Source organism: Squalius cephalus (assembly GCF_949319135.1).
Source record: "Squalius cephalus genome assembly, chromosome: 7".
Classification (NCBI taxonomy): Eukaryota; Metazoa; Chordata; class Actinopteri; order Cypriniformes; family Leuciscidae; genus Squalius; species Squalius cephalus.
Window position 1 is genome coordinate 23198796 of NC_137128.1, and position 27114 is coordinate 23225909.

The window sequence follows — 27114 nt, forward strand, 5'->3', positions numbered from 1 at the left end:
CCCTAGACTGGTTGCTGGCCCTTGCCTGCCACCCCTATGAAAATCCTGTCCTGGCTCCGCCACTGCATGGATAATAATAAGAAATGTTTCTTGAGCAGCACCAAATCAGGATATTAGAATGATTTCTGAAGGATCATGTGACACTGAAGACTGGAAATTCAGCTTTCCCATCATAGGAATAAATTACATTTTTAAGAAAAAGATTTTTACAGTGTATGCATGCTTTTAATTCTTTATGTGCTTGTTATTGGTTTCCCATGTTCATTGTACATTTAGCTAAGCTGAAGACACTTTCTAGGATTTCTATGTTTTTTTTTTTTTTGCAGTCTTAAAGGGATAGTTCACCCAAAAATGAAAATTAACCTATGATTTACTCACCCTCAAGCCATCCTATGTGTATATGACATTCTTCTTTCAGACGAATACAATCGGAGTTATATTAAAAAATGTCCTGGCTCTTCCAAGCTTTATAATGGGAGTCAATGGGTATATTTTTTTGGAAGTCCATCAAAGCGCTAGCCTGACTACGTCAGACTTCTTACTTCCGCTCAATTTCATTTCGCTTCTGTACTCAGTCTGAGACAGCGTAATAGCTTTCCGTTTTCCTCTGGCCAGAAAACAGCCGGCCAATCAACGAACAGAGGGCGGGCTGAGAGCCGTGACGTAGACACTGATTGTACCGTGGATGCGTAGATTTACTTCACATAATCTGCAAAAGTCGTTCACAGCCATGTTCACTCCGGTATTTCGCTCGATGGTTTTGTTTTCGCATACATGTGTTTACAGTGGAAGTTAGATGTGGCTGAGCATGCGCATAACACATGCCATAACCAAATGTTATGTGATTGGCTTACGGGTAACCAATGATTTTAAACTTTAGACAAGCGCCCCCGCGAGAAAGAAAACGCTTTTCAATTATGCCATGCCAGACTCTGTCTACGAAGCAAAGCGAAGTAGCAGAGTTTGGTATTACCAGGCTATCAAAGCGCATCTATCCCTAAAACTATCCCTTTAATGTGACATGCTCAGTCATAGCCTTTGCGATTAATCTTCTCTGGATGAGTTCTGGTAATGTCAAAATATGTGGGCCACATTTCTCTGGTTTGACTTCCTTTATGACACCCATCTAGTAACGAACCAATTGGAGTATAGCAATTGATGGCGTTATCTGCGCGCGTGTGTGTGTACCACTATATACTTAAAGAGACAGAGAGAAGAATAGAGATGTTTGGTTGAAAATATTTATTTACATGAAAGGGTTAACACAAATATATTTTTGCCTTCAAGTTATCTTCTATCAAAATTATCTTGTGTCTGCTTTGAAAACACCATCATATTTAGCCTAGCCACAGACTCCAGACACTTGAAAGAAAAAAGATCTTGCTTTGGCTTGAGCAGCCCATTTCAATTTTGCATGTCAATAAGGATGTCAGAATGTGATAGGGACTGTAAAACGCCCAGTCATGCCTGTCAATCATGACCAAAGTCTAAGCTAAGATGCACATTGTACAGTTGACATAAAAAAAGATCGCACAGTCTACTGTGGACATCGTGGAAGATCTCTTGGGGTCATATTGCACAGTCTGACAAGCAGCAATCAAAATGGACAGCAAATATTTCACAGTATACAGCAATATTTAATTGCGGTGGCTATTACATCCCACTCAGCCTGTAGTGGAGTGGTGCACCTGCCTTAGCGACACAGGACAGGGCACTTGATGCTCTTAGACGGCTGGCGAAAGGCTCTGAGGCAGAACTGGTAAAAGGTTCCATTTACACTCCAAAACCCTTCAGAGAGATCTTTGCCAGAGGCCACTCATATCCACTGAAATATTCCTTGAGCTTGTGTGCCTGTGAGTCTATTTGATTAGCATACTTGCTAGCTGTGTACCAATAAATGTAGGCCTACAGGTCAATGACATATAAGAGTGTACTTGATAAAGAGGACAAATTAAAATACGTTAGAAACTCACTTTTTGTATTCATGTAGGTTTCATATGGTATTAAAAACACATTTATACCATTTTCAAGAAAATAAATTATGTTATTAAAGGGCACTATTATGACCTTTTTGGGTCTACTAAAGGTTTTCATGCTTGAATGTTCAAAAAACACCTTATTTTTCACATATTTAACACTATTGCAGCACCCCTCTTCCTAGTCTGTCAGTAACACTATTTAGTTTCAGTCTCTATGAAGCCCCTTCTTCTGAAAAATGCATTGTGCTCTGATTGGTTGGCTGGACCAGTGTTTTGTGATTGGTCAACGACTTCAAGCGTGTTTTGGAAATGTCAGGTCCCTTATAATCGTGAGTTTTAACACACTACTAACACATCTCAACCAGGCCTCACCCTCTTTTTTGTGTATGACTTATTTATTTAAAATTATTTAAATTAAAAATGTATTTAGTGCTTACTGATAAAGAGAATAAGTCCCTTTGGAATGGACTTTGTGCTTTGTAACATTGCAGACCTTTTTCATGATCAAACAGCAACATTATACACTAATTAAAGTAGAAAATGTAAAAAAGCATAATAGGACCTATGCATTGTGCTGTAACCATCAAGTATATAGCATATTTTATATATATTTTTTTAAAGTTTGAAAAATATTTTTAAAGCCAATTTTTTATTTTTATTTTATAAATATCATTAATTATCAAGCCGAAAGTATACTTCCTGTACACTAGTTCTACTCTGGCTCACCAACAGACCCTGTGGCGTCATTTTTTGTCATCAACACAGTGCACATAAAAACATGTTGTCAAATTATGTTTGAAATGATTATTGCCACTTCCATCGACATTAGTGTGTATTTTACAAACTATAAATGTTGTTATGCTAGTACTTCTGTGTATTTAAATGTCTGAAATCTAAAATAAATATTGTGTGATAAACACTACACAGTCGTGATATATGAGAAACGCTCAGTGTCTCTGGCTCAGCTTCAGTCAAAGCGGGAAAGCAGATTTGAATTTAGCAGTTCATCACGTGATGCACAGAATGTTCTTCTAATCACACTGGTGTTTGTACACAAGAGCTTCACGTCTTACAACAGTTACTGAACTGGGGATTTTGCATGTGAAAGCAGCACTGTCAGACCTGACTTCTTGTACCAGTTGTGTGAAAGAATAGAAAAAAAACGTGCCCCGTTTGCCCAGTAACTTCTGCAGAGCCCTTCCTGGTCATAATGCCGCAGGTCTGTTTGACTGCTAGGATACTGAAGGGAAACACTTTAAAGGCTTATTGTATCGAGTAAGTGTGCTCTGAAGTGTTGACGGGGTTGAGCATGATGTGATGAGGCAGCATCTGTTGGGTAAACCTTGTTTTTCACAGCTTGTCGCCTAAACCCTTTTCCTATTTTCTAGGAGAGGTCAGGAGCTCACCTGTGATAGGAGCGTCGCACTTCGGACGTGCCATTTGATTGGTCGCAGCAGGTCATTGAATGTGACAGCTTGTGTTGCTAAGGTTAAATGTCACTGTTTGGAAATGGTGGGAGAGTTTAATTGGGCCAGACTAATATATCAAGCTGTCCAGGATGGACGGGTGCCAAGCTGATGAAGACGATGACTTGGTGCGATTAGGCGACGGCTTCAGGTGGGTAGATGTTTAGAATGAGTGACAAAGGGGTGCAAAGGTTGTGTGAAACGAGGCAGACGGAGCAGAGGAGGAAGAGGAGGGTATGGATCAATCTGTGCATGGGCTGCTTTGCTTTCTCTCTATGAGCTGCACCTGCTCATGCGAGCGAAGAGAGAGTCTGCTGGAATCGTGATGCTCATCTCAATGTGCCGCTGGCGGCAGAGCTCCTCAGATCAGAGTGCCGTGTGTTTATAGAACAGAGAGAGAGGGAGAAACAGGAGGATGGAGTGGGAGAGAGGGATTGTGGCGCTACACAACGGACCTGCCAATATTCCCGTCTCTCCATCTTTAGCACCGTGGGCATGTGCCTGTGTGGGAGCAGCTGACTGTAAGAACGAGGGATGGGAGAAGAAAGGAATTGGGAAAGGCAGAGGACAATGGGTGGGAAGGGCTCAAAATACCCCCTTACGTCACCCACACAATATCGGAGGACAAAATCATGTCAGGATGATACAATATGAATTCAGCTGAAGGATACAAAATTGTTGAAAGCATTATTGTAAGTTTGCAGTGGTTTGGCTGAAAGGACAGACTCCCCAATTTCTGGTGAAAATTGATTTACACTTTAATTAGATCTCTAGTCAGGGTCCAAGATGAACCCAATGCAAGCTAAAATTGGGTTTGGCAAGTAAATAAAACGGTTAATAAAAAATCAAGTCTCTGAACATCACTGATGTGTGATATGCGTTATTCAAACCATAGTGATTCAAATCAAACAATTCTAACAATTTTAAAATATTTTACAGATGGTAAAAATTCACTCGTCATTGGCAGTTTTAGTTTTTCAAGAACAACCTGTGTGTGATCTTCATCTGTTATAATTCATGTTCCTTGTTATTTATATACGTAGAATCTCAGACAGAAATCATAATGCAATGATCTATGGCTAAAAACTTAAATTACAGGTACTTCTGTAGATCAGTAACAACCCTTTTGTAAATTAGTATCTGAATATTTTTGCAATGCCCTCAATATGTCTCCCATGGTGTCCCTGAAAGCCCTGTATATTGAACAGAACTTATAACTTTAAAGCTATTATCCAGACTGATAGATTGTGGATTTTGGAGAAGCAACACAAAACAACAAACATCATCTTTATCAAATAACAAGCAATAATTTGTGTTTAGAGGCGAAGAACAGTTTCACTTCCCATTTAAATCACATTCTCCTCGATATCACCTGAGAAAAATTGTGCTGGGCAGTCCGAGGATTAAAGTATAGATTTCGGTAAAAAGAAATTAAAGTCATTCACAGAACAAACCATACTGTTTTAAAGTATTTGATTTGCTCAGGCGAATTGTCACAGTTTGACATTACCACATATCACAGCTCAATGCAGCAAAATGTGAAAGTAGTTTAAATTCTGATGGTGTATTGTTCCTATATCTCTGTGAAACAGCCAACCAGCACTGTTTCTGACACTGTTAGCTTTAATGTGTAAAGCCCCAGGAGATTAGAAATACACATCCTATTCAGCTGCTTAGAAAAAGCTTATATTTCATCTATTCTTCTTTTTCTACTTAAAAATTACAGACACAGTGTAGCAGTTAGTTTGTATAAGAGATATTTACATGCATTTGACTTTTTTCACATTTTTATTACACCATTGAACTCAATCTTTTTTTATTTGTAAGCACAAATATTTAGATTTATATTATACTTAAATTAACAGAAAATCATGTAACTCAAAAATAAGGAGAGTGAGCTTGCTGAAATCTGTCAAAATTATAAACATTCCAATCAAATTGTCAAGCAAAAAAAAAAAAAAAAAAAAAAAAAAATTCAGGACATTGCAAATAAAAGCCCCAAACACTAAATGCACCTTTTGTCTTACATTAGGGAATTAATTTCTCATCCCTGAAGCACTGCAAATAACATTATTGACTATTAGTATGTCTATAATTAGGAATGTCACACGTGCCGAAATAACCGTTGAGCATATACGAGCAACACACAGTAGTGGTGTTTCATTCCTAAACGAATCAGTGTTTTTGAACTAAGTGGTTAAGTAAACGATTCAATGACCCACTAACACAACTTGTTTGTTCTTCAATATATCCAGTTCCACAAGTAATGTAAATTAACCATTACTTTGGAATATAATGGTTACTTTTCTGAAATGAAGCAGCCTCAATAATGAATGTGGCTGACAAATGAAACCTCTGGAGGACGCAGCCTTTGAAATGAGACTGTTAGTGTCTTTAAAAAAAATCCTACTTGCATGACAAAATGTAAAATGCAGAAAAAGTCACAACAAAATGTGTCTGGAATGTGCTAACTTTTAGTCTAATTTCTGATTTGATATTTGAATAAATAAGCTTTTAGTGCCTTGCCTTTAACGGGTAATTATCATTAATCTAACCAGTGCAACAAGCCAGAAATTGCACATTAACTTAACTGGAATCTGTGTGTCTGCATCTGAGGTATGAGGTACGTGAATCAAAATAAAACGCACCTGGGTGTGTTTGGGAACATATCGTTCCCAAACACTAAAGAAAGCATATCGGCATCAGGGCACGGTACTTTCAAAGCAGAACTGCGCCTAGGTCCGTATAAAATAGCAGTCGGGGCAAGTAAAATAGCAAGTACGTAGGACATTTCCAAAGCATTGAACATACCTTGAAGAAAAGTAAACTGTATTTTTTTTAATGTGTAACAGCTGTGAATCTGTTAAGGAAACCACTAAATGCTCACAGTAACTATAGAAGAGTTATAGCCCTCCATGAAAGATTGAAGAACATGTGCATGAGACAACAACAACATGAACAATTCATAACTCTTGTAGTCTTGTAAGTCAGGTGGACTTTTCCCCTAAAGGAATATGAAGTGAATCAACAGTCACAAGGATGTTTCTATGGCCCAATTAGGCCAAATGTGGATGCTTAAGTTTAAATCTCACAAATAGCACCATTTCATTGAAGCAGGGATGTTTCAGGGATGGTGCTCAGGGACAGGAAACTGACAGACTACCTCAATTTATTTAAAGGGTTTTTGAACAGCCTGTTAAGTCTGACATTATTTCAGTGAAGCACTTCTCGGCTTGGTTTCCCTTCATTTCCTTCCCAGGTAACATCTTCATTCACTCCTGTCTCACTTTCAGATGTATGGACGCTATACACAGGAGTTGGGGGCCTATGCCAAAGAAGAGGCAGCTCGTCTGCGTGAGGATGGAGCGCTGCGAAGGACCACCAGTGTGCGCGGCCAGGCTCCAGAACTGCTGGAGTATGAGAAGAATCCATGTGCCAAGTGTCAAGGTGGGTGTGTTGTATACATACGTGTGTGCCAACGGCTCGCTGGCTTTTCTGCTAACGTCATAGCTTGCTATTTGCAGTGGTGGCTACAGAGCAAAGCTAGGAAAGCAGAGCCAGCAAATTCACAATGATGAAGGGCAGCAGGGATTGAAAGAGGAGAAGGGTCACAAAGGGCAGCAGGCGAAAGAGTTAGTTAGAATGTGCTGGAATTGGGGATTAGGTGAGGCCATTGCCGGAGATAAATTTGAGGGAATGGACTGAAGATCAGAGCTTTACTCTGGCTGCTGTGATGCATCTACACTCTTGTTCAGGCCCTCATGGGATCGGGATCAGCGGCAGAAGAACTTTGCATGAAGATTCACATTTTTCCTGCAGAATTGGAACAGCCATATTTTCCTCTCCTTATAACACAGTGGTTCTCAACCTTCTTGACTCCAAGGCCAATATTCAGAGGCTCTCCTATCTAAGCTGATATATACCTCTAGTACTTCTGTAACCCAAAAGTATGATGGCAGTTTTATGTTTTACATCTTCATTTTTTAGTGTTTTTAGCATTTTAATTATGATTATGGTATTATGATTAAGGCCACTTTCACACAGCAGCAGAATACGGTTGTCAGGCCTGTACTTGAGTCCTTAATGAAGTTGCATTCACACACAGCTCAGTTATTTATGGAATGACAACCGCATTCTATTACCTGTAAATTTTCCAATATTTCCATTTTCCAAAATCCAATCACTGTTCTCCACCGGAGCTGTTCTCATCAGTTTTGTGTTCTACACGCGACTCAAATGCTCCGCTCTCCACCCAGATATAAACACCGCAGTCGGTTGATGAAGATTTGACGAATGAACTCGATTAGACTCTTGTCGTGTCAAAAGTGATGAGACTTTTCAGTTTTATGGATGCTGCCATAAAAGCAGCAGTTTAATATCTTTGATATTACTTTGGTCACGATCGCTTTGGTTACTGTTAAGAGAATTCGGGCTTGACTCCCATTGCACGTTCATACATACAGCATTCGAGACAATACTGTAAGTTGCTGTGTGAACAGGACATTTTGAGACTCACACACCTATAAGTAAATGCGGTTGTCATTCCAAAAAAACTGATAGTGTGAATGTAGCCTAAATTTGAATCATTTTAAGACTTATTGGGGCTCCTCTGGAAGTTTTCCAGGTGCCCTAGTTGGCCCTAGTCCCCCGATTGAGAACCACTGATCTAGCATATCCCAGCATCATTGATCATATGTTACAGCATTATGTTGTGCTTTGGATGCTGGTGTCAGTGTGAGAATTACTCAATGATTTTTAATGGGTCGGCATTTTTATGGAACTTCTGACAGTACATTTCTGGTTTTCCGGCTTTGTTGAAGTTTGTCGTGCTAAACCAAATTTTGGCACCTGCAGTTGCTAAATGGAAACTTAAACACATTTTAAAGTTACCATTAAAACGGAAGTTGCGACCATCTCGTGGCGTATATCTAAGTGAAACGGCTTCTCGAACAAGAAAAATTTTTGGTTTGTCTGACTTGCTTGTCTGTGTGTGGGGGTGATGAATATGGATATGGTTGTTTATGTTTGTTAACTTTTGTTGTTATAAAAACTAATAAAAATAATATTGAGAAGAAAAAATGTTGGCCAGGATTTGATTTTGTCCATCAGGAATTGACTGGATTGTTGTCGTTTGCTATTGCTGTGATCTCATGTGAGTGACAGGTTGCTAGAAGAGAGGGGTTATTCGGAGTTCGTTGCGAAGGGGCAGTAGCAACCTTTTCTATGTTTCACCCATTTCACTTGAAACGGGCCTCGCAACAGAAGGGGCTTGCGCTCGAAAAAGATCCCCGCCATCACGCCACGCACACACCATGCTTAGAAATTATCGAGGCTTGGGGCAAAAATGCCAACAAAATTAACAAAAAAAATGCTCCCAAATTTAAAGCTATATATGGCAAACATTTCCCTGTATGAGTTCTTGTTTTTAATATTTATAACAGAAAATAAAGTGCTGTTATTTCCGAACATCAGCACTATTGCAAACAAGATAGCCTATTGATTTGATACAACATTTACATTTTTCCCCATTATTTCATATTTCCCCATAATTTTTATATCTCGCGCCTGCAGCTGTTGAAATCATACCCGTGTTCAACCAAGCTGCAAGCTGCATGTCCGCACTTGCCCAGATGTCAATTGAACACAACGTTATGCGATCGCTGGATAATAAGGATAGAGATTTTTGCAGCAATCTGTCCTCAGAAAGCTAAACATCAAAATCAGAGGTTAAAAAATACTGGAGTGTAAAATATTTCCTCTTTTTTTTTTTAATACATGCGCCGATAAATTATTTATAATAAACGCAATATTCCATAAAAACAGTAAGAATTGTAAAATTTTATTGAATTTTGTGTTAAAAATTGTTATGTTTTGTCAATATAGTACAGACAGCGATCGAGCAGCTGTTGCTATGGTTACACCCCTCCGACAAACACGACTTCTGTTTGTGCTCTGATTAATCTAACTTTTGTGGTTAATGAAACAGCATTTGAATTTTTCTTTTATATGTAAAAGGAATACATACTTGAGATCCACCAACCTTTTGTGTGGGTTTAGGGAGGCAGAACCCACGATTGGCAACACAATTCAAACTGCTGCTGTTCCAACAAGCCTTATACCAGCTTAACCAACAAGACTTCCTCAGTCAACCAGAATTACTTTCCAGTTAACATGCTGGTCAACCAGCTTCATCAGTTTTTCCTAGTGAACAGTATAGCTAGATCAGCACTAGTCTCAGCCTTAGACGTCACACCCACGGACCGTTGGCTGAACGTCTGATGCATATGGCACACTTAACTGGAAACACTTTAGGAGTTTCGAAGTCGTCATCTGATTGGCTGAATTCTACAGGATGACCAGGAGACCTGTGTCTCGCCATTTTTTAATGGTTCCATTGTTGCAGTAAAGTTGCACAACGTTCTTGAATGAATAATTTATTAGATGCATGCCGGTCTGTCATCGTAGGGGCATCGACTTTACATTTTCACGCTCCTAAACATGACGCAGAACAAAACGAACTGTGATTGGTTGAACTGTGATTGAAAGTTGCGATGTCCAGACCTTCTGCTGTCAGTCTGAAGATCTGGCTACGCAAGACTAGATCAGCACCTACCTAAAAAAAGCATAGATTTGATCATATTCAGATCCATATTTAAATCGATTCCACATTTTTTTCCCATCAGTATGAAAAAAAAGTGAAAATATAATGTGAAAGGTCCATCTGGCTCTGCTCATGTATTTGAAGCAGTTCAGTGAGACAGGATATGGTCATGTTTGATGCCTGCAGATGTGGTGGTTTACCTCCTGCTTTCTAGATTGCCGTCTACTGGTGATTAATTGTCACTGGTTTGTGTAGCTGCCGTTGTTTATCGGCCATCACCTGAATCTTAAAAGCTTCTTGATGGTCTTCACATTTATGGCAGAGATATTTCCCCCAATCATTTTTCAAGCATTGACACTGAACGTTAGCTGTTGTCTAGCCTGTAAACTACAACTTGCAGCATTTATCAGCCTGTTCAATTCCCTCTGCACCTCAATGCAGTGCTCGCCATTCACCAGCAGGGAGCATAATCAGTCTGCGCTGTTTAGGGGTGATAGATGAGACACATAGACGTGCAGTGTATCTGTAATGAGTCACTGTCTTTGTGTGTGCCTGTGCATCTGTATCTAGAAATACATCACTGTTCACCAAAGGATGTCTTAAATGGACCGTTACATTTGAGTTTAGGGGAAAAATATATTCGCCCAGTGACAATTTATTTTTCCATTTAATGGTACGATAAGATTATTGGCTGGAAAAAAGCGAGCTTTGAACAAAAGCAGTGGCCGTTCATAGAAATTCTGTGATAAACTATTAAAAGAAGTTGGAATAGGCAATCCTCATTAAATAGGCAACAGTGTCTCACAGTCCAATGTTTTTAGTGCTAATGAGGTATCTCATTGGTTTCTTGTCATATAAATAGACTGCTCTTTTGGCCTTGTGTAATCTCCAAAGACACACAGCATCTGTCTCTATATCATCCTTCCCGCCTCCCTGTTGAGTGTGAAAAGCATGAGAAATCTATCAGCACAGCGTGCAGCGGAGGTCTTCTGATCCTCCTTGACTGAGTTTGAGGGGTTTGGAGGCTTGTCAGCTCACTACCTACACACCGGTCTACAGAGCTGGCATCATATGTCTCTCTCTCTCTCTCTCTCTCTCTCTCTCTCTCTCTCTCTCTCTGTGTGTGTCTCTGTCTCATTTCTGTTTTATTCCTCCATCTAGTACCGTTCCAAAACCTAACGAGCTGCCACGCACATTCTGCCTGCATAGGCTGCGGTTTTCTAAAGCTGCATCATACCAACCATCATGAAACCTCATAAGTGACTGATCTGAAATGCTCTGCATATGTAGCGCTGGCTCTCTGCATTGAACTTGACTTCCTACTCCATAAGAGTTTGCTGTTAGCTTGTTGCTAAGCTAACCACATGATACTCTAATAAGCATTATAGAGATGCACCGATCGACCGGCCAGCATTATCGGCCCGGAACGGTGTTGTGCCGAATACTGAGCCCGCCAAATTATTACCCCCCTAGTATTGGTAGGTTTAGGATTAGTTGTGGGGGAGGGGTTAGGATTAGGGGTGGGGGTAGGATTAGGCAATCAGGTACTGACTTCAACAAGGGGGGTAATAATTTGGCAGGGAGTCGAAATTCGGCACAACACCGGTAACTGGCTGGTCAGTCTCACGTCTTTCAGATTCCGAGCTGGTCCGTTTTGTTGCCAGCGGCACAGGCAATAATGTCAGCTGTGCGTTCTCGCTCAAAGTGACACACACCCACCTCTCTCGTCTCATTTGCTTTGATTAAATAGTGCTTGTATTGCGCATCATTTTACTAATTCCCACAGGTTTTGCACTTACACCAAAAGCGTGTGCACCACTGATCTATATAAGTGGTGCGCACAAGCGACCTCTCAGTCCTTAAGCAGCTTGTGAATCGCAAGTACCAAAATGAGTGGCTTAAACTGTCAAATACACACTAAATTATGTCAAAATGCCCGCCTTGGTGAGTATTCAGGTAAATAAAGTCAGTTTTAGAACCTAATTATTTAAGAAAGATAACACAAGTTGTGTAGCAGTATATTGGATCCATGCATATAAACACTTAAAGTGACAGCAGCCTAATATTCCTGCTGCTGTCTGTCATTTTAAAGGGTTAGTTCACCCAAAAATGAAATTTCTGTCAATTACTCACCCTCATGTCGTTCCAAACCCGTATGAAGAAATTGTTGAATAAAGCTGTTATTTTTGTTTGTTTGGAAGATAATTATAATATCTTCATTTGTGTTTTCGAAGATGAACAAAGGTCTTACGGGTTTGGAACGACATGAGGGTGAGTAATTAATGACAGAAATTTCATTTTTGGGTGAACTAACCCTTTAATACAAGAAGAAAAGACAAAGAAAATCACTCTCTGCTCTTGACTGAATTACTTTGGTAACAAATTGTAAGCATTAATCTGTATTTATTTTTACAATGAAGACTATCCAGTTGTTATTTTACATTTGATTACTTTAATTTCTGTAGTATTTCTGAATATGCTTAGCCTGGCAAGCCAGACCTTCATCAAGATGTTGGGTCTGGCAACTCACCATAGACACGGCTCAATCCGAGGGGCGGGATAAACGGCTGTCTTTCAAATTCACTCTGCACGCAATAGGACAGCGCTTCAACCAACCAGAGCGTTTTCCCAACAGCGGAGCTAACGTTAGTTATAGATTCAACTTTTGAATCTGGCTTTTGAAAACTACTAACATATCCTCCAGTCCTCCAGAGTCGCGGCCAAAGCCGATTTGAAAGACTGTTCGCCAGCAGCCGCCATTCTTTGTTTTCAAGTAGCAGGGAACCGTCGCAACTCTGCCGTCATTATGTTAAGCCCGCCCCGCCTACTCTATACACGATGTGATTGGCCTGACCCAATTTAGGTTTTTACAGCTCCGAAAGTCAACGGAGAGTTGCTAGACTACCCTGGCTGCAAAATACATTTTTGCTGCCGCTAGGGTGCGTCTAGATTTCTAGGCTAGAATATACTATATACCCACCTGAAAAACTTAAAGCCGTGTTTATTTCATATCTCCCTTTATTCTATGGCATTCATTTGTGCTGCTGTTTGAAATTTGTTTATTTGTTCTTATTTTATTACTGTCTTATTTTATTATTGTCTTTTTACTTGTTTTTTATGAAAACATTTTGCATTGAAAAAAAGTAGATTTTTGTTTGTATATGCTGTCAATTATAGTTCTTTAAAGGTAAATGGTATGGCAAAAAATTGGTATCTGCAGGTCACACTTACAAAAAAATGTGAAATCGAAATCAGCCAAGAAAATTGCAATCGGTGCATCTCTATTAAAATACATAGCACACAGAAATAGATAATACATTTTTATTCACACTAAATGATTTTTTTCAACACTTTTACGTATTGAGAAAGGTAGATACAGTGTATTATTTCACTCACCTTGTCCACCATGTTGGAATTTTCTTTTTCTTTTTTTTTGCACTGAGCTTGTCACAGTGCTTTTTGTCATTTGTCTTTTCTGTGAAGGATAAATACGATGTTTTGTCCAAAAGAAGAAGGGATGTTGACTGGGAGCATAGATGCCTTCTCTTTTGTCAGGATTGTGATATTATGATATTTTAAAAATGCTGTGTAGGTAGTGTTGTTATGCCCACTTATCATAAAATACTTTTAAAATAAATTTACTTGTGGTTGTGTTTTCTGGGCCTATTTACAGAATACAATCACATATTTGGGTTTGCTAGTGTTTGACCTGCATATCAATAGGGTATGACGGGTCACTAATAGCAGTTGTCAAATTTCTCCACCTGCAGTCTACAAAAAAATTCACTTTCCTCCAGTGTTTCTGTCTGTCCCAGCTCTTTGTAAATGCAAAAGAGAGAAATGTATTGATTGATTTAGGTGGTCAGTTTTTCTTTTATAAAAGCAGGGTTTGGCACAGTGATGATATTTTTCAAATTGCCTGGTTAGATTTTTAATTTCCCTGACAACTTTTTCAGCGGCCTCCTCCGCACATAAAAAGACACACAGTTTTTAGTAATGCACATATGTGGCAGAAATAATATTTATATTTTTCATTGAATGTGGTTTCTCTTAAAGACAGCTCTATAAAACAACACTTTATAAACACACTTTTGCTTGAAAATGATGGCATACAGTGCTAAATAGTTTGTCATTTTTATGCCTTTATGCTACAATAAATCACATAATGAAATCAGCTTATTTTGAGTTGGCGTATTTTTGGGCTTGTTTTGTCTTGTGAGATCTGGCATCAGAGTCTATATGCCCATACCGAATAGAGTATATAAACACATATACTGCTCTCCCTGGTGTAATTAGACTTTATTTGTGAATTTTAAGATGACAGAGGGGGGTAGATTTGCGACAAGCTGTCAGCATCCTGCAGTTTGTTCTTTCTGCAACTTTAGAGTGAAGTCCTACCTCCATAGCTGACATGATCCGTCTTTTTCAGTGCTAATTATTTTGGATCTGTGGATGAAAACAGAGAACTGGCAGCAGTCCACCAGCTCGCCCTCGTGGGAAATTGTGAGTACTGCTCGGAGACTCAGTGTAGAAAATCCCGCACAAGTTGTCATATCAGGCAGAGTGAGGGCAGATACTATTGCCTCTCACCAAACCTCCTACACCTTTCTACTCGCTCTGGGAATATAAATAGATCTTGGAAATATAATACATTGGTATATTATGCATTCATTCCACATAAGGATGTCACTTCCACTGCTGGTCTGTGACTCACTTGTCAAAGACACTAAAACCTGTGTGGGGAAGCATGGGCTCTGCATATTTATACGGTTATTCCTCAAACTCCAATTAAGTGTCAAAATATGCTGCATCTCAGCACTTCTGTCTGGCGCAGTTTGGAGATAAGCACTGCAGGTTTGCATGTCCAAAATGCATCTTGAAGTGCGATAAATTTGGTTCGGCTTATTGCTTTCTCGGTTGTGGATTGTTAAGGGGTTTATTTTGAGAGCAAAGACATCTGTTGTGCCACTTCAGAGGACAAATCAGCCTACGTGCCAACTCCCGCACAGAGGAACCGGGCGAAGAGCCACTTAGCAGGTACTGAGGCTGGCGTGGCAGCGACTCTGTCACGTTCACAGAGGCGTCCCATCACCTGCCGTGACCCTTCCCTTTCCGCTGTCTTTCAGATGCGTCTTATCTTCACACACACAAGCCATTTCCTGTCTGGGTCTCCGCAACCCTGTCCACCTATGCAACAGCGCAATTGTTCACACTCTCATGAGTCTGGAAATTTGGGAATTCAGGAAAACAAGCTCTTTTATGAGCAATTGTTCACTTCATTAAAGCATACTGTGCACCTACTGCTGGGTTCAGGTAATTTCTCTGGGTTGTTCATACATCTCTATGTTGTGAACACAGACTGACCTATAAAGAAAAGGAAAAACGGTGGATGTTATAGGTGCTTAATGGATTAGATCACTCCAAAAATAGACAATTCTGTCTACATTTACTCAATCTCACGAAACCAAAGAATGTTTCTGCTTGCTCTTGCAATTACCATAAATGCATCATAAAAGTAGCCCATATGTGACCCTGGATGACAAAACCAGTCAAATCTGAAAGCTAAATAAATAAGCTTTCCATTGATTTATGGTCATATATCATATCATATCATATCATATCCTATTGATTTTTGGCATAAAAGAAAAATCGATAATTTTGACCCATACAATGTATTGTTGGCTATTGCCACAAATATACCCGTGCGACTTATGACTGGTTTTGTGATCCAGGGTCACATATACAGGCTGGTGGGCGCAAAGCACGAAACCCACAGCACACTTTCATGTTTCAAGCCTTTTTTCTACTGTATTTTTGTCAAATAAATGCAGCCTTGGTGAGCATTTTTTAAACAAAAAATCTTACAACTTTTGAACGATAGTGTATACAGTATAGCATATAAACTGTTTTTTATGTTTCATTACTTAGACAAGATCAAACAGCATACTATTATAAATGTACCTTTTGTGCTCCTCAAAAGAAAGTCTGGAATGACACAAAAATGAGTAAATGATGACAGAATTGTCATTTTCGGGTGAACTATCCCTTTAATGTCTGTCTGCAGTCTGTACGTCACGGTGTAAGAAGTTCCTGATTTCCCGTGTGGGTGAAGACTGGATCTTCCTCATCCTCCTGGGGCTTCTCATGGCATTGGTCAGCTGGGCTATGGACTACACTATTGCCTTCTGCCAGCAAGGTGAGAGAGAGAAAAGAATGAAAAGAAAGTAAATGACAATTTTCTGCTTGACAGGGTTCCATGAAAGTACAGATGGTGTCATTTAATCAGTCAAGTATTGTTTTTTTTCAGTGAGGTATTGTCATCATGTGCATTCTGGGATGGAAGGTGCATTAATGCCTGAATGAATTGGTGCCAACTCACTGACCTCTTTTTGCAAAAGAATGAGTTTAGTTACAAGGACTGGGGTGTGGCAGTTCAGTCAATTAACAAAAAGGCACATATCAAGGTCGACTTTTTTTATGTTGCAGCATTAGCTAAAGGTGCATGAAGTGAAGGGTCAAGAAATATACAAATATGACAACTAGTACTTTTGACAGATGTTTAAAATGATTTACACTTACATGAAATGAAGACCCCAGTGATGGCCTATTTTATTTTATATAGGGTCTGTTTCTCCTCTGAGTCTACACTTTGGTGTTGTGGAGGAAGAGAACATTGAGGGTGCATAACAAGCACACTTCCAACTCATAAATTGACGAATGGCAAACAACGACCATTGCAAATCTGCTAGAGCACTAGTACACATCAAGTGCGCCGTACAAGACAGGGCCATATAGTAGGTCGCCCACCTTATGGTGGTTCCCTCATGGGTGTTAATTATGGGGGGAAAACACTAGAGGGATTGCTGAGATCATATTCAACTGAAAAAAGATCTCAGTGATCACTCAATTAATGCGCACTTTTGATTCCATCCCTTTTGTTGGGAAAACCAGGTTGCTGCTGGAAGAGGTGTTAGTGAGGCCAGCAGGGGGTGCTCACCCTGTGGTCTGTGTGTGTCTTAACGCACCAGTATAGTGATGGAGACACTATACTGTCAAAAAGCACCGTACTTTGGATGAGGCGTTAAACCGAGATCCTGACTCTCTGTGTTCATTAAAAATTCCAGAATGTCCTTAAAAAAAAAAGAGAGATGTAACCCCAGCATTCTTGCTAAATTTGCCTATTGGCTTCTGTCCATCATCATGGCTATCTAATCATACCCATAATATATAAACTGATTGGCGTCATCACTCTCTCCTCTCCACCTATAAGCTGGCATGTGGTGGGCGTTCTGTCGCAATATGGCTGCCGTATCATCATCCAGGTGGTGGTTGAGGAGATTCCCCCTTCCATGTAAAGTGATTTAAGTGCTGAGAAAAACGCTGTATAATTTTAATGTATTATTATTATTATTATTATTATTATTTTAATTATTTCGTTTTTGTGCATTTCTTCAATTAAAATAAAATAACCTTTGCTTTTTCATCCACACCAGTAGGTGTCGGTATAAATTCCAAGACATCTGTCGAATCGGGCAGGAAAATGAATTGAAATAATTTAACAACAAAATAACAGAGCACATGTAAATGTAGATAGATGTATAGTCTATATCGATATAGTCTATATGTATAATCTTTATAGTCTATTATCAAAGTTGATGCGGTCAACTTTCGGTCAACGTACAAAACTCTCAAATGCTATCCTTATATTGTAATCATTATGAGCACAAGCTTGTGAAATTCTTTTAATGGGGAAAGATCATTACTATCGTTACCTCAAATCCACACGTAGAAATTTGATCGTGGAATACATCAAAATACACTGTGTTTGAAAAAAGGACTATTTTGTCCTCTGTTTTTACTGCAGTGCATTTAACGCAAAGTTTTTAGCCTGCCAAGAAATGAAAATGACAACGAATAAGAGAACGAACAAAACAACACTGAAACTCACCCTTGATTGGCTGAATGTTACAACACCAGAGAACGTGGCCGGGAATGGTGGCATGTGTCAGAATCACCTTTAAATAGAAGCCCCTGCTACGCCCCTGCTATGTGCTGTACCATCTAGTGTACGAATTTTAGACCGTTGAGTGCATGTTGAGTGTATGAAGTGTCCAATATTCCACACTTTTTGGTTAACTAAGTGCATTATCCAGGTCGTTTTGTAATTTTCTATGTGAACACCCTATTTGTACTAAGAATAGTCCATAAGTATGCAATTTTTGGACCCACCTTATGCGTCTACAGAGATGTAATTATGTGGTGTGTGTCGGTGTCTGCAGCACAGAAGTGGATGTATGGTGGTCTGCACAGTAACATTCTGCTGCAATACCTGGCCTGGGTCACCTATCCAGTAGTTCTCATCACCTTCTCTGCCGGCTTCACACAGATACTGGCGCCACAGGCAGTGGGTGAGATACGCACACACTGACCCATGCTCACGTAATCAACTTAAGCCAAATGGCCTTTACGTGTTCCCAGATCTCTTTGTAACCCCTTTCCTCTTTTCTTCCTCTAGGCTCTGGGATCCCAGAGATGAAGACCATCCTCCGAGGTGTTGTGCTGAAAGAGTACCTCACTTTCAAAACCTTCGTTGCCAAAGTGATTGGCTTAACTTGTGCCCTTGGAAGTGGCATGCCTCTGGGCAAAGAGGTGCATGAGAGGGGATACTTGATCCTAGATAAGCCTTCTAATGCTTAAATACTGTGATCACATCTGTTATTTCTATCTCCTCTTGCATCCTCTAGGGACCATTTGTTCATGTTGCCAGTCTGTGTGCTGCTCTGTTGAGCAAATTCATGGCCTTGTTTGGAGGAATCTACATGGTGAGAGGCTTTTTAGTGATGCTGTCTCGTGTCAATAACTTTCTGACATTTCAAATTTTGGTAACACTTTATAATAACCTGCATTAAGAACGTTAACAAACATTATTACAACATATTATGCTTTAGATAAAATCATTTATAATCAAATAATTGGAAATTTCATATACAGTGGTCAACACACAACACTTTTGTACACCGTCACATTCAAAAATGTATGAATTTCATTGCATTAGATAACAAAGTTTGAAGCTGATATTTTCAGACTTCCCCTTTGATAAAATGACTTTACTTTAACTATTGATCTATAAACATCATATAATGATTGTTAAAGACCTCTTAATGAAATGTCCTATTAATAATGACCTATTAATGAGAGATATTATAAAGCGTTACCAATGACTTGTGTTTGTATTATCACTTTACATGTCACTGCACTTGAAACGTCATGGCCTTGTTCTTCTAGTCTCATCTGCGTGTATCATACAAACAAGCAGCTGAGGGTTCTCTAGGGTTTTTTTGCTAGGCTGTGATTAGTCAGAGTGCATAAGGTATCGGTTCTCTTGGGAATTGCAACCACAATAAATGGAACTGTTTGCAAATCGTGCTAAAAATGAGTCAAACGGCCTTTGTGCGATTCCATATCAACGCTCTGGACTTTGCCCACAAAGAAAACTGAGAAATCACAGCATGCTGGGGAATGGATCAATAACATGTTGTTAGCGCAGAGTGAACCTGACAGAAAATCGGAGGCCATAAACATTCTGACATATTTAACTGTTCCTCTGTAATTTAATGCGCTTTAATTGGGCAAATGTCAATGGCGTGTTTACACAGTCAGTCAGGCAGGGGGTTCTGGGGTAACGGGCCGTGCCGATAATTATTTGTCTGACACTTTATACCTGTGGGTGTCACTTTTGATAGTGGGATATGAATGATGAGCTCCAATTAGGGCCTGGGTAAAAGAAAAAAAGTCTAGTACCAATATAAAGGGGATCTTTTTTCTAGATAGAAAGATAGATAAGATAGATAATGTCACGGCCAGCTCATTTTTGACCATCACACGCACAAACAAACTGTTTGGATTATAAGGTTGTTTATTTATACAGAAACGATTTATTATAAAAGTAACATAAAGTCTAGGGGTTTAAACAATAAAGGGAAAAATAATCCATTTGTGTGACACATATCGGTGAGTATTAAACAAAAGGAAAAGAAGCAAGTTACTTCTCTGGAAAAGCTCAGTACTTCTTTCTCCAGAGGAAGTACTGTTGAGAAGGACACCACAAACTTTTATACCCTGCATCCCAATGTCCATACTATCCATCCTAAATAGTATGTGAGATTCGAATAAATGTGTCCCAAAGCAGTATGTTGAAAAGAGTATGCCAGAAGTTCCCGGATGTTCTATTTACAGTAGGTTTTCGAAGTGTGGATCCGTGCACACTCTAAAGGCTAATATTGCCCACAACCCATTGCGCTTTGGAGGAGGAACTACAAACACGAGTAAAAAGTGGTAAATAAACTACAAAACATGGCGGATATGCGTGAAATGTGGAGGATTTTAACTGTGACAAGATGATCGACAGGCCAATTTACTGTGACAGGACGCGACAGAGAGCAACCATTAAAGACGCATATGACGTGGTATGTCCCAAAGCTTGTGTACTCTTTTGAAACACACTCAAAAGTATCTACTTTTTCTTCACAAAAAGAGTACATAGGCTACTTTTTGAGCGTTGTATAAGTAGGTGAATTGAGAAACAGCAAGACTTTCCACCCACAAATCAATCAATTAATGAAGTCTCTCGCCAATCACATTTCAACACCATACTGCCCCCAGGAGGCAGAGTGTGGAAGATAGATAGATAGATAGATAGATAGATAGATAGATAGATAGATAGATAGATAGATAGATAGATAGATAGATAGATAGATAGATAGATAGATAGATAGATAGATAGATAGATAGATAGATAGATAGATAGATAGATAGATAGATAGATAGATAGATAGATAGATAGGTCAAACATAGTCAACACACTATAGTTCTCATTACAATAAATGTGAATAAATTTCAATTATTTTTTATAGATACAGACATGAAACAAGTAAACAACACTGTAAGTACTTAAAGTATTGATAGCCTTTGAACGAGTTCAGATATTCACATGTATATGTGTTATTTTGATTTACTGCTGAAGGAAGAGCCCTTTGAGGGAAACAAGGTAAGATGCAAGGTATTATTATGTTTGGGTGTGTCCATGTGATCAGATTGATTAAAAGTGTTAAAATAACTGAAAAAGCCAGTTTTATTTTCTTCTCCCATTTTGTGAATTTTTATTTCTCAAGTTTACCATTTTTCCATTGCAATCTAGAGTCCACTGGACTTCATCCTCCCTGGCCGTAGCAAAAACCGTTCCCAAAGATAGCGTATAGTGAATGAAAGAGCAGTGTTTGTCCATTTTTTAATTGTGCTCATAGCAATACCTTGTTCCGCATGTCGTTGCCATGTATCCGTCAGTGTAATTACCCTGTTTCTTGGCTGCCTGCAAAATGCCACCGCGACAGTCGTTTGAAACAGGATTTGCATGTATTCGGTTTTCTCGTTAATCTGACAGAATGAGCTGAGAAACACAGAGATGCTGTCAGCCGCCTGTGCCGTGGGGGTGGGCTGTTGCTTTGCGGCCCCTATTGGAGGTAAGTCCAGACACATTGTGATCATAGCTGGCCACTGGAGATAACGCCATATCACATCCACGACAGTAACGTTTCCCTGTATACCTCCAGCTTTGAGCAAAGTTGTTTGTTGACGATCTGCTGTGTTGTGGCAGGAGTGCTGTTTAGTATTGAGGTCACATCTACGTTCTTTGCCGTGAGGAACTACTGGAGAGGATTCTTCGCTGCAACCTTCAGTGCCTTTATCTTCAGGGTGCTGGCAGTGTGGAATAACGATGAGGGTGAGGGAGGAACCCGTTATGATAGCCAACACTGTCAGATGATTCATTCGCCATACATTTCTAACTGTCAATCTCTCTTCGCCATATTGCAGAGACGATCACAGCTCTCTTTAAAACACGCTTTCGTCTGGACTTTCCCTTTGACCTACAAGAGCTTCCAGCCTTTGCTGTGCTCGGGTTTGTGTCTCACCTTTACCAAAAACGAATTATTTGAATTATGGAAGTAAGATTTTATGCAAACTACCTTCCTTGTCAAGGAACATTTGTGTTAAAATGCCTAAGCTCATTAGCACTGTTTATATGCAAAGCTTATGCTTTCGAACACTTGTGTGTTCAGTTCACATGTCTAATCTTTAAATCCAACTAGTTTGTGATTCTTAGTTCTTGGCTGTAAAATAGAAATGTGCAATGGTCATAGTTTTGCTTAATGTTTCAGTTGTTCATGTTTTTCTCAGAATTGCCAGTGGTTTTGGAGGGGCGTTGTTTGTGTACCTGAACAGGATCATAGTGGAGTCTATGAGAAAACAGAAAACCATCAACAAGTTTCTGCTAAAAAAGTTAGTTTTTAGTGCTTCTTTTACAATGTTAACAGCAATTCTTATTCTACCATGTATTTTAGTTAGGAACTAGCTCAGAATTTGTTTATTTCATTGTTAAAGAAGTTAAATATATTTTCTGTTTTCAATGCTGGATTAATAATGAAACTTTTTCAAATTATTAATTAAATGATTAATGTTATATTAAATAGAAAAATGTTTATTTATTATATTCAAATTTTTTCTCTTTTTCTCTCTCATGTTTGGCTTCCCATAGAAGACTAGTGTATCCGGCAGTGGTCACTCTTCTGATCTCTACACTCACCTTTCCTCCAGGGTTTGGACAGTTCATGGCAGGCCAGGTCTGATGTTTCAGATGTATTGTGTGTCTCATCAAAATGGTTTCCTTCTCTATACCTTTCTTTTTTCCTATACAACCAAACTTTTTCAGTCTTTCACGTGTGCTTCATGCTGAGATTAATTTGTTCCGGATCAGTAATCATGCATTCAGTAACAAACTGCATTGCCTCCTCATTTAGCTTACTCAACATGAGTCTCTAGTGGCACTGTTTGACAACCTGACCTGGTACAAGCAAGGTGTTGCAGAGGAGTTTGCGTACTCAAGTCACGTACCTCAGGCCTGGAAGCACCCACAAGTCAGTGTGTTCATCACACTCCTCCTTTTCATTGTCATGAAGGTGGGTCTCACCATGTTTTGTAAATTATAAAGACCATGAATGTTAACAGCAATGGGCAATATGTGAATGTAACATGTTATTATACAGCTGTTATTTGATTGGCTTCATTCTCGTTGCAAAAATAAATCAAATATCTGGTCATATTGAAATGTCAGTTACTCAATATACTTCTTGTTATTGAACTGTCTTGTATAAAAAAGTTTCTGTCATGTTGTTGTGCTGAAAATCATCACAGGCTGCAAGTAAATCACAGCCGTTCTGATTTTCAGCACAGCATCACAATTGCGTGTGTGATGGTGCTTAATTATTAAAGGGTGTCTTTGTTCATGTGTGTGACCTTGTGGCTCTTGAATGTTTCTCTTCAGTTCTGGATGTCAGCTGTGGCCACAACAATGCCTGTGCCTTGTGGGGCTTTCATGCCGGTTTTCCTCATTGGTATGTGATTTATAGTGTGCGTGTGTTGTTTTTAAAAGTCAACACTGTGGGAAACGGTTTTTGTTTGTTTGTTTGTTTGTTTGTTTTCATTTCAAGCTATTTTTGTGGTCTACCAGTCAAAAGTTTGATTTAATTATAGTTTTTGAAATGAGACTCTTTTATGCTCACCAAGCTTGCATTTATTTAATCGAAAATACAATAAAGCAATAACATTTAACTGTTTATTTTAATATATTTTAAAATGCAATTTATTTCTGTGAAGTCAAAGCTGAATTTTCAGCATCTTTACATCTTTCAGAAATCATTCTAATATGCTATTCTAACATAAGAGACTTATTTCAAAATTCTTAATTATTCCAAACTTTTGTCCGGCAGTGTATGAGCGAGCACGTTTGAACGTTATTTTGCTCTTGTGTTCATACCAGCCATCATATTTTAGTTTGTCCTTAATGGTTGTTTTCCTTTTCCCGCAATCATGTTCTCCATTTCCATCCCTCATCACTGTCTGAGTCACTAAAGCCTGTGTGTGTAAACTCGTGAAATCACTGCAGCTTTATTCTGGAATCAATGTGTGTGGCCTCATGTAAGTATACGTCAACCAGGTGTTACAAATTTGACGTTTTTTTTTTGTCATCAAAACAAAAATGTGAATTCTGTGTATCACACAGGGGCTGCATTCGGTCGACTGGTCGGCGAGAGTATGGCCGCTGTCTTCCCCGAAGGGATACACGCCGACAACACTGTATATCCCATAGTTCCCGGCGGATACGCAGTTGTTGGTGAGAGTAACCATTGTGCATGCCTTCTCGTGGATGTCCATTTGTTTTCTTTCAAAAGCCATCAGTTTCAACCCGTCGTGGCTATATCTTATTCACACACGTAATTGAACCTGCAGGGTGTTGTATGCAAGAGTCATACATTTTTCATTAACCCACACAAACCAACAGCCAAATTAGATATTGCCTTTGGAAATGGCTTCAGCGGTAGCGCTGCATTGTGCAGCGAAGCAGAAAGCTTGTCAGGAGCACAATAGGAAATCAGATGGCTTGAGGCGGGTGACTGCTACTGTAATTTGATGCTGGACGAAATGGTGATTCCCACAGGGGCGGCGGCTCTTTCTGGCGCAGTCACTCACACCGTGTCCACCGCTGTCATTGTGTTCGAGCTGACCGGTCAAATCTCGCACATCCTGCCCGTGATGATCGCCGTGATATTGGCCAATGCCGTGGCTCAGAGTCTACAGCCTTCCCTCTATGATTCCATCATCCGGATCCAGAAACTTCCCTACCTGCCAGAGCTGGGCTGGGGACAGGAGTGAGCGCTATTACGTTCCTTCCCCAAATTATCACTCTCATATTATTCCCCTGGCTTTTTGAATGCTCACTCCCATCTTGTTTTTTTTGCCTGTAGAAAATATAATATCCGCGTGGAGGACATAATGGTGAGAGACGTGCGGTATATCACGCTCTCCTCCTCTTACCGGGACCTGCAGGAAGCTCTCGTAACAGGCCAGCTTAAAACCCTGGCCCTGGTGGAGTCCAAAGGTGAGACATGCATAAAATACCTAAATATTTTCGGCCTGTTAGTCCACCTTCTGCACATCCTTCTTACCACTATCACAATCTCACATTGGGAATTTTTAGACAGACTTTTAGGCAGTCTTTATCCCAAAGTGCCTTTTTTCCCCATTTCTCTCAAAATGGAAGAGCAATTCTGCTGAAATGTCTCTGCAATATCTGTCTTTGATTGCTGAATCATTTTTGCCAAGAAATGAGGTTTTCATCAAAATGGGTTTTCAATGGCTGATACCAATATCCAGAGAGCGAAGCTAGGAGTAGGCCTTAATCTAGAATAGTTAATCATGGCTTAAAAAATGTCTTTCTCAAACACAGATTAAGGAAAGATTACTAACACTTGGACTATGAAGTTTTGAACTGAAAAATAAAAAAGATTCATTTAAAACCAACTGTGCTAATCTGAATTAGCATGACCAAGGTTGCCTAGAAAACATGGAACGAACCAAGAAAAGCTTAAAATTGTATGGAACTGAGAAGCAAATCCAAGGGAAACAATGACAACAGAAAAAAAAAATACTCTTTTAAAGCAAATAGCAAAGAAAAATTGAACACATCTACGAAGCCCCTAAAGGGTCTTGGTAATGGAAAATTGTCAATGCTTTTGCATTCTCTCGCAAATGCTTTGCGTTCCCCCGATAAACTTTTGAAACTTTCCGAGCAGGATTCGAACCAGGGTCTCCAGCATGGAAGACAGACTCGCTAACAAGGCCGCTAGTCTCCAGCGTCAGTCACTAGTGCAACTCTTGAGGCCAGGGAAGTGAAGTTTACACACACAACTCTTACTAGCTTGCCTCAAAAAAAAAAAAAAAAAGATGCACTGTTTTAAACATTTATAATAATACTGGAGTATGATTTGAGATTATCCAAAGAGCACATTGAGCCACAATAGAAGAGCATCTGATCATCTGGGCAAAGAGTCACATGATCATTTGATTAGTTTCACGTTTTTCAATATCGTAAAAAATGATGTGTATTTTAAGGTTTACGTTTAGATTTTCAATGTGTAAAATTATATATATATATATATATAATATTAACCCAGAATTCTGGGTTAGTATATTGGTCTACAACTAGAAGTGTACAGTTGTAGATGCCTGGGAAGAAAATGGGCCTCTGGATGAATATGAAAAAATGGTTTATTAGATGTTTGCATGAAGCTTAAGAAAAATACAAATAAATAAGTGTTTAAAAATTAAGCTGTAAATACTTTTTGATGTTTGATTTCAGTACAGTTTCCTTTCCAGAAGTTTCCTTTCCATTTTCTTGAAGTTCCCAAATGAAAGCTCACAGTTGGAAATGTTATCCCACAATTCCACCTCATTCCCTGTGACAGACACATTCTTTACCTTCTCCATCTCCTTTCCCACCTTTTGCTATCCCCCATTCCTCCAGCTATCCCGCTGTGTCTCTCTCACTTCTCTCTTTCTCTCTTTCCCTCTCTACTGTCTCCCTTGCCCGTGTCCCCACCTGGCTCCAGAGTCCATGATCCTGCTGGGTTCTATAGAGCGCTCCCAGCTACAGTCGCTGCTCTCGCTGCAGCTCGGCCGAACTCGCAGGCTGGACTACTTGAGAGAACGTGCTCAGGACAATGGCACCCATGTGCCCACCTTCCCCCAAGACTCTCCCCCCAAGACTGGGCATGCCGTACGTTTCCTGGTATGAACCTCAGAGAGATAATGCTAGTGTTAATTACAAGACAGGAATCTGAAGCAGCAACTAACATTAGATTAGATGTCATTTTCCCCCATATAATTTTACATGATAATTTTAGAGATAGACGTATATTTAAACATAGACTTGTGAAAAACAACACCAGGTTATAGGATTAGTTCAACCATTATTGTTATTATTTACTCGCCCGCATGATGTTCTGAGCCTGAATGCTATTTTTCTGTGCAGCTAAATCATTTTCTTAGCAATAATAATAATACACTTAGCAATAATTTTTAGATTGCGCCAGGTTTAACATTATTGGTGGCAAAAAAACATAAAGGGTGCACTGCTATTAACATTATGGTCAATAACAATAAGCTGATAATAATT

At 39.4% G+C, this 27114-nt stretch overlaps 1 protein-coding gene across 8 annotated transcripts in view; it reads left to right on the top strand.

Moving 5' to 3' along the window:
* The window catches only part of clcn2a (chloride channel, voltage-sensitive 2a), a 45350-nt gene that overhangs the window by 11074 nt on the left and 7162 nt on the right, over window positions 1-27114 (top strand). For 3 of the 8 annotated variants that reach the window (XM_079875716.1, XM_079875712.1, XM_079875717.1), the window contains exons 2-18: window positions 6739-6892; window positions 16111-16242; window positions 18326-18454; window positions 18562-18695; window positions 18791-18866; window positions 21062-21093; window positions 21487-21565; window positions 21700-21825; window positions 21918-22002; window positions 22281-22382; window positions 22639-22723; window positions 22901-23059; window positions 23425-23494; window positions 24163-24273; window positions 24598-24808; window positions 24905-25038; window positions 26549-26727. In XM_079875716.1, coding sequence (XP_079731842.1) covers window positions 6739-6892; window positions 16111-16242; window positions 18326-18454; window positions 18562-18695; window positions 18791-18866; window positions 21062-21093; window positions 21487-21565; window positions 21700-21825; window positions 21918-22002; window positions 22281-22382; window positions 22639-22723; window positions 22901-23059; window positions 23425-23494; window positions 24163-24273; window positions 24598-24808; window positions 24905-25038; window positions 26549-26727 — 1998 coding nt within the window. Of the gene's footprint in view, window positions 1-6738; window positions 6893-16110; window positions 16243-18325; window positions 18455-18561; window positions 18696-18790; window positions 18869-21061; window positions 21094-21486; window positions 21566-21699; window positions 21826-21917; window positions 22003-22280; window positions 22383-22638; window positions 22724-22900; window positions 23060-23424; window positions 23495-24162; window positions 24274-24597; window positions 24809-24904; window positions 25039-26548; window positions 26728-27114 lie in introns of all 8 variants that reach the window. The other 5 variants (XM_079875713.1, XM_079875718.1, XM_079875719.1 and 2 more) reach the window with 3 other exon arrangements.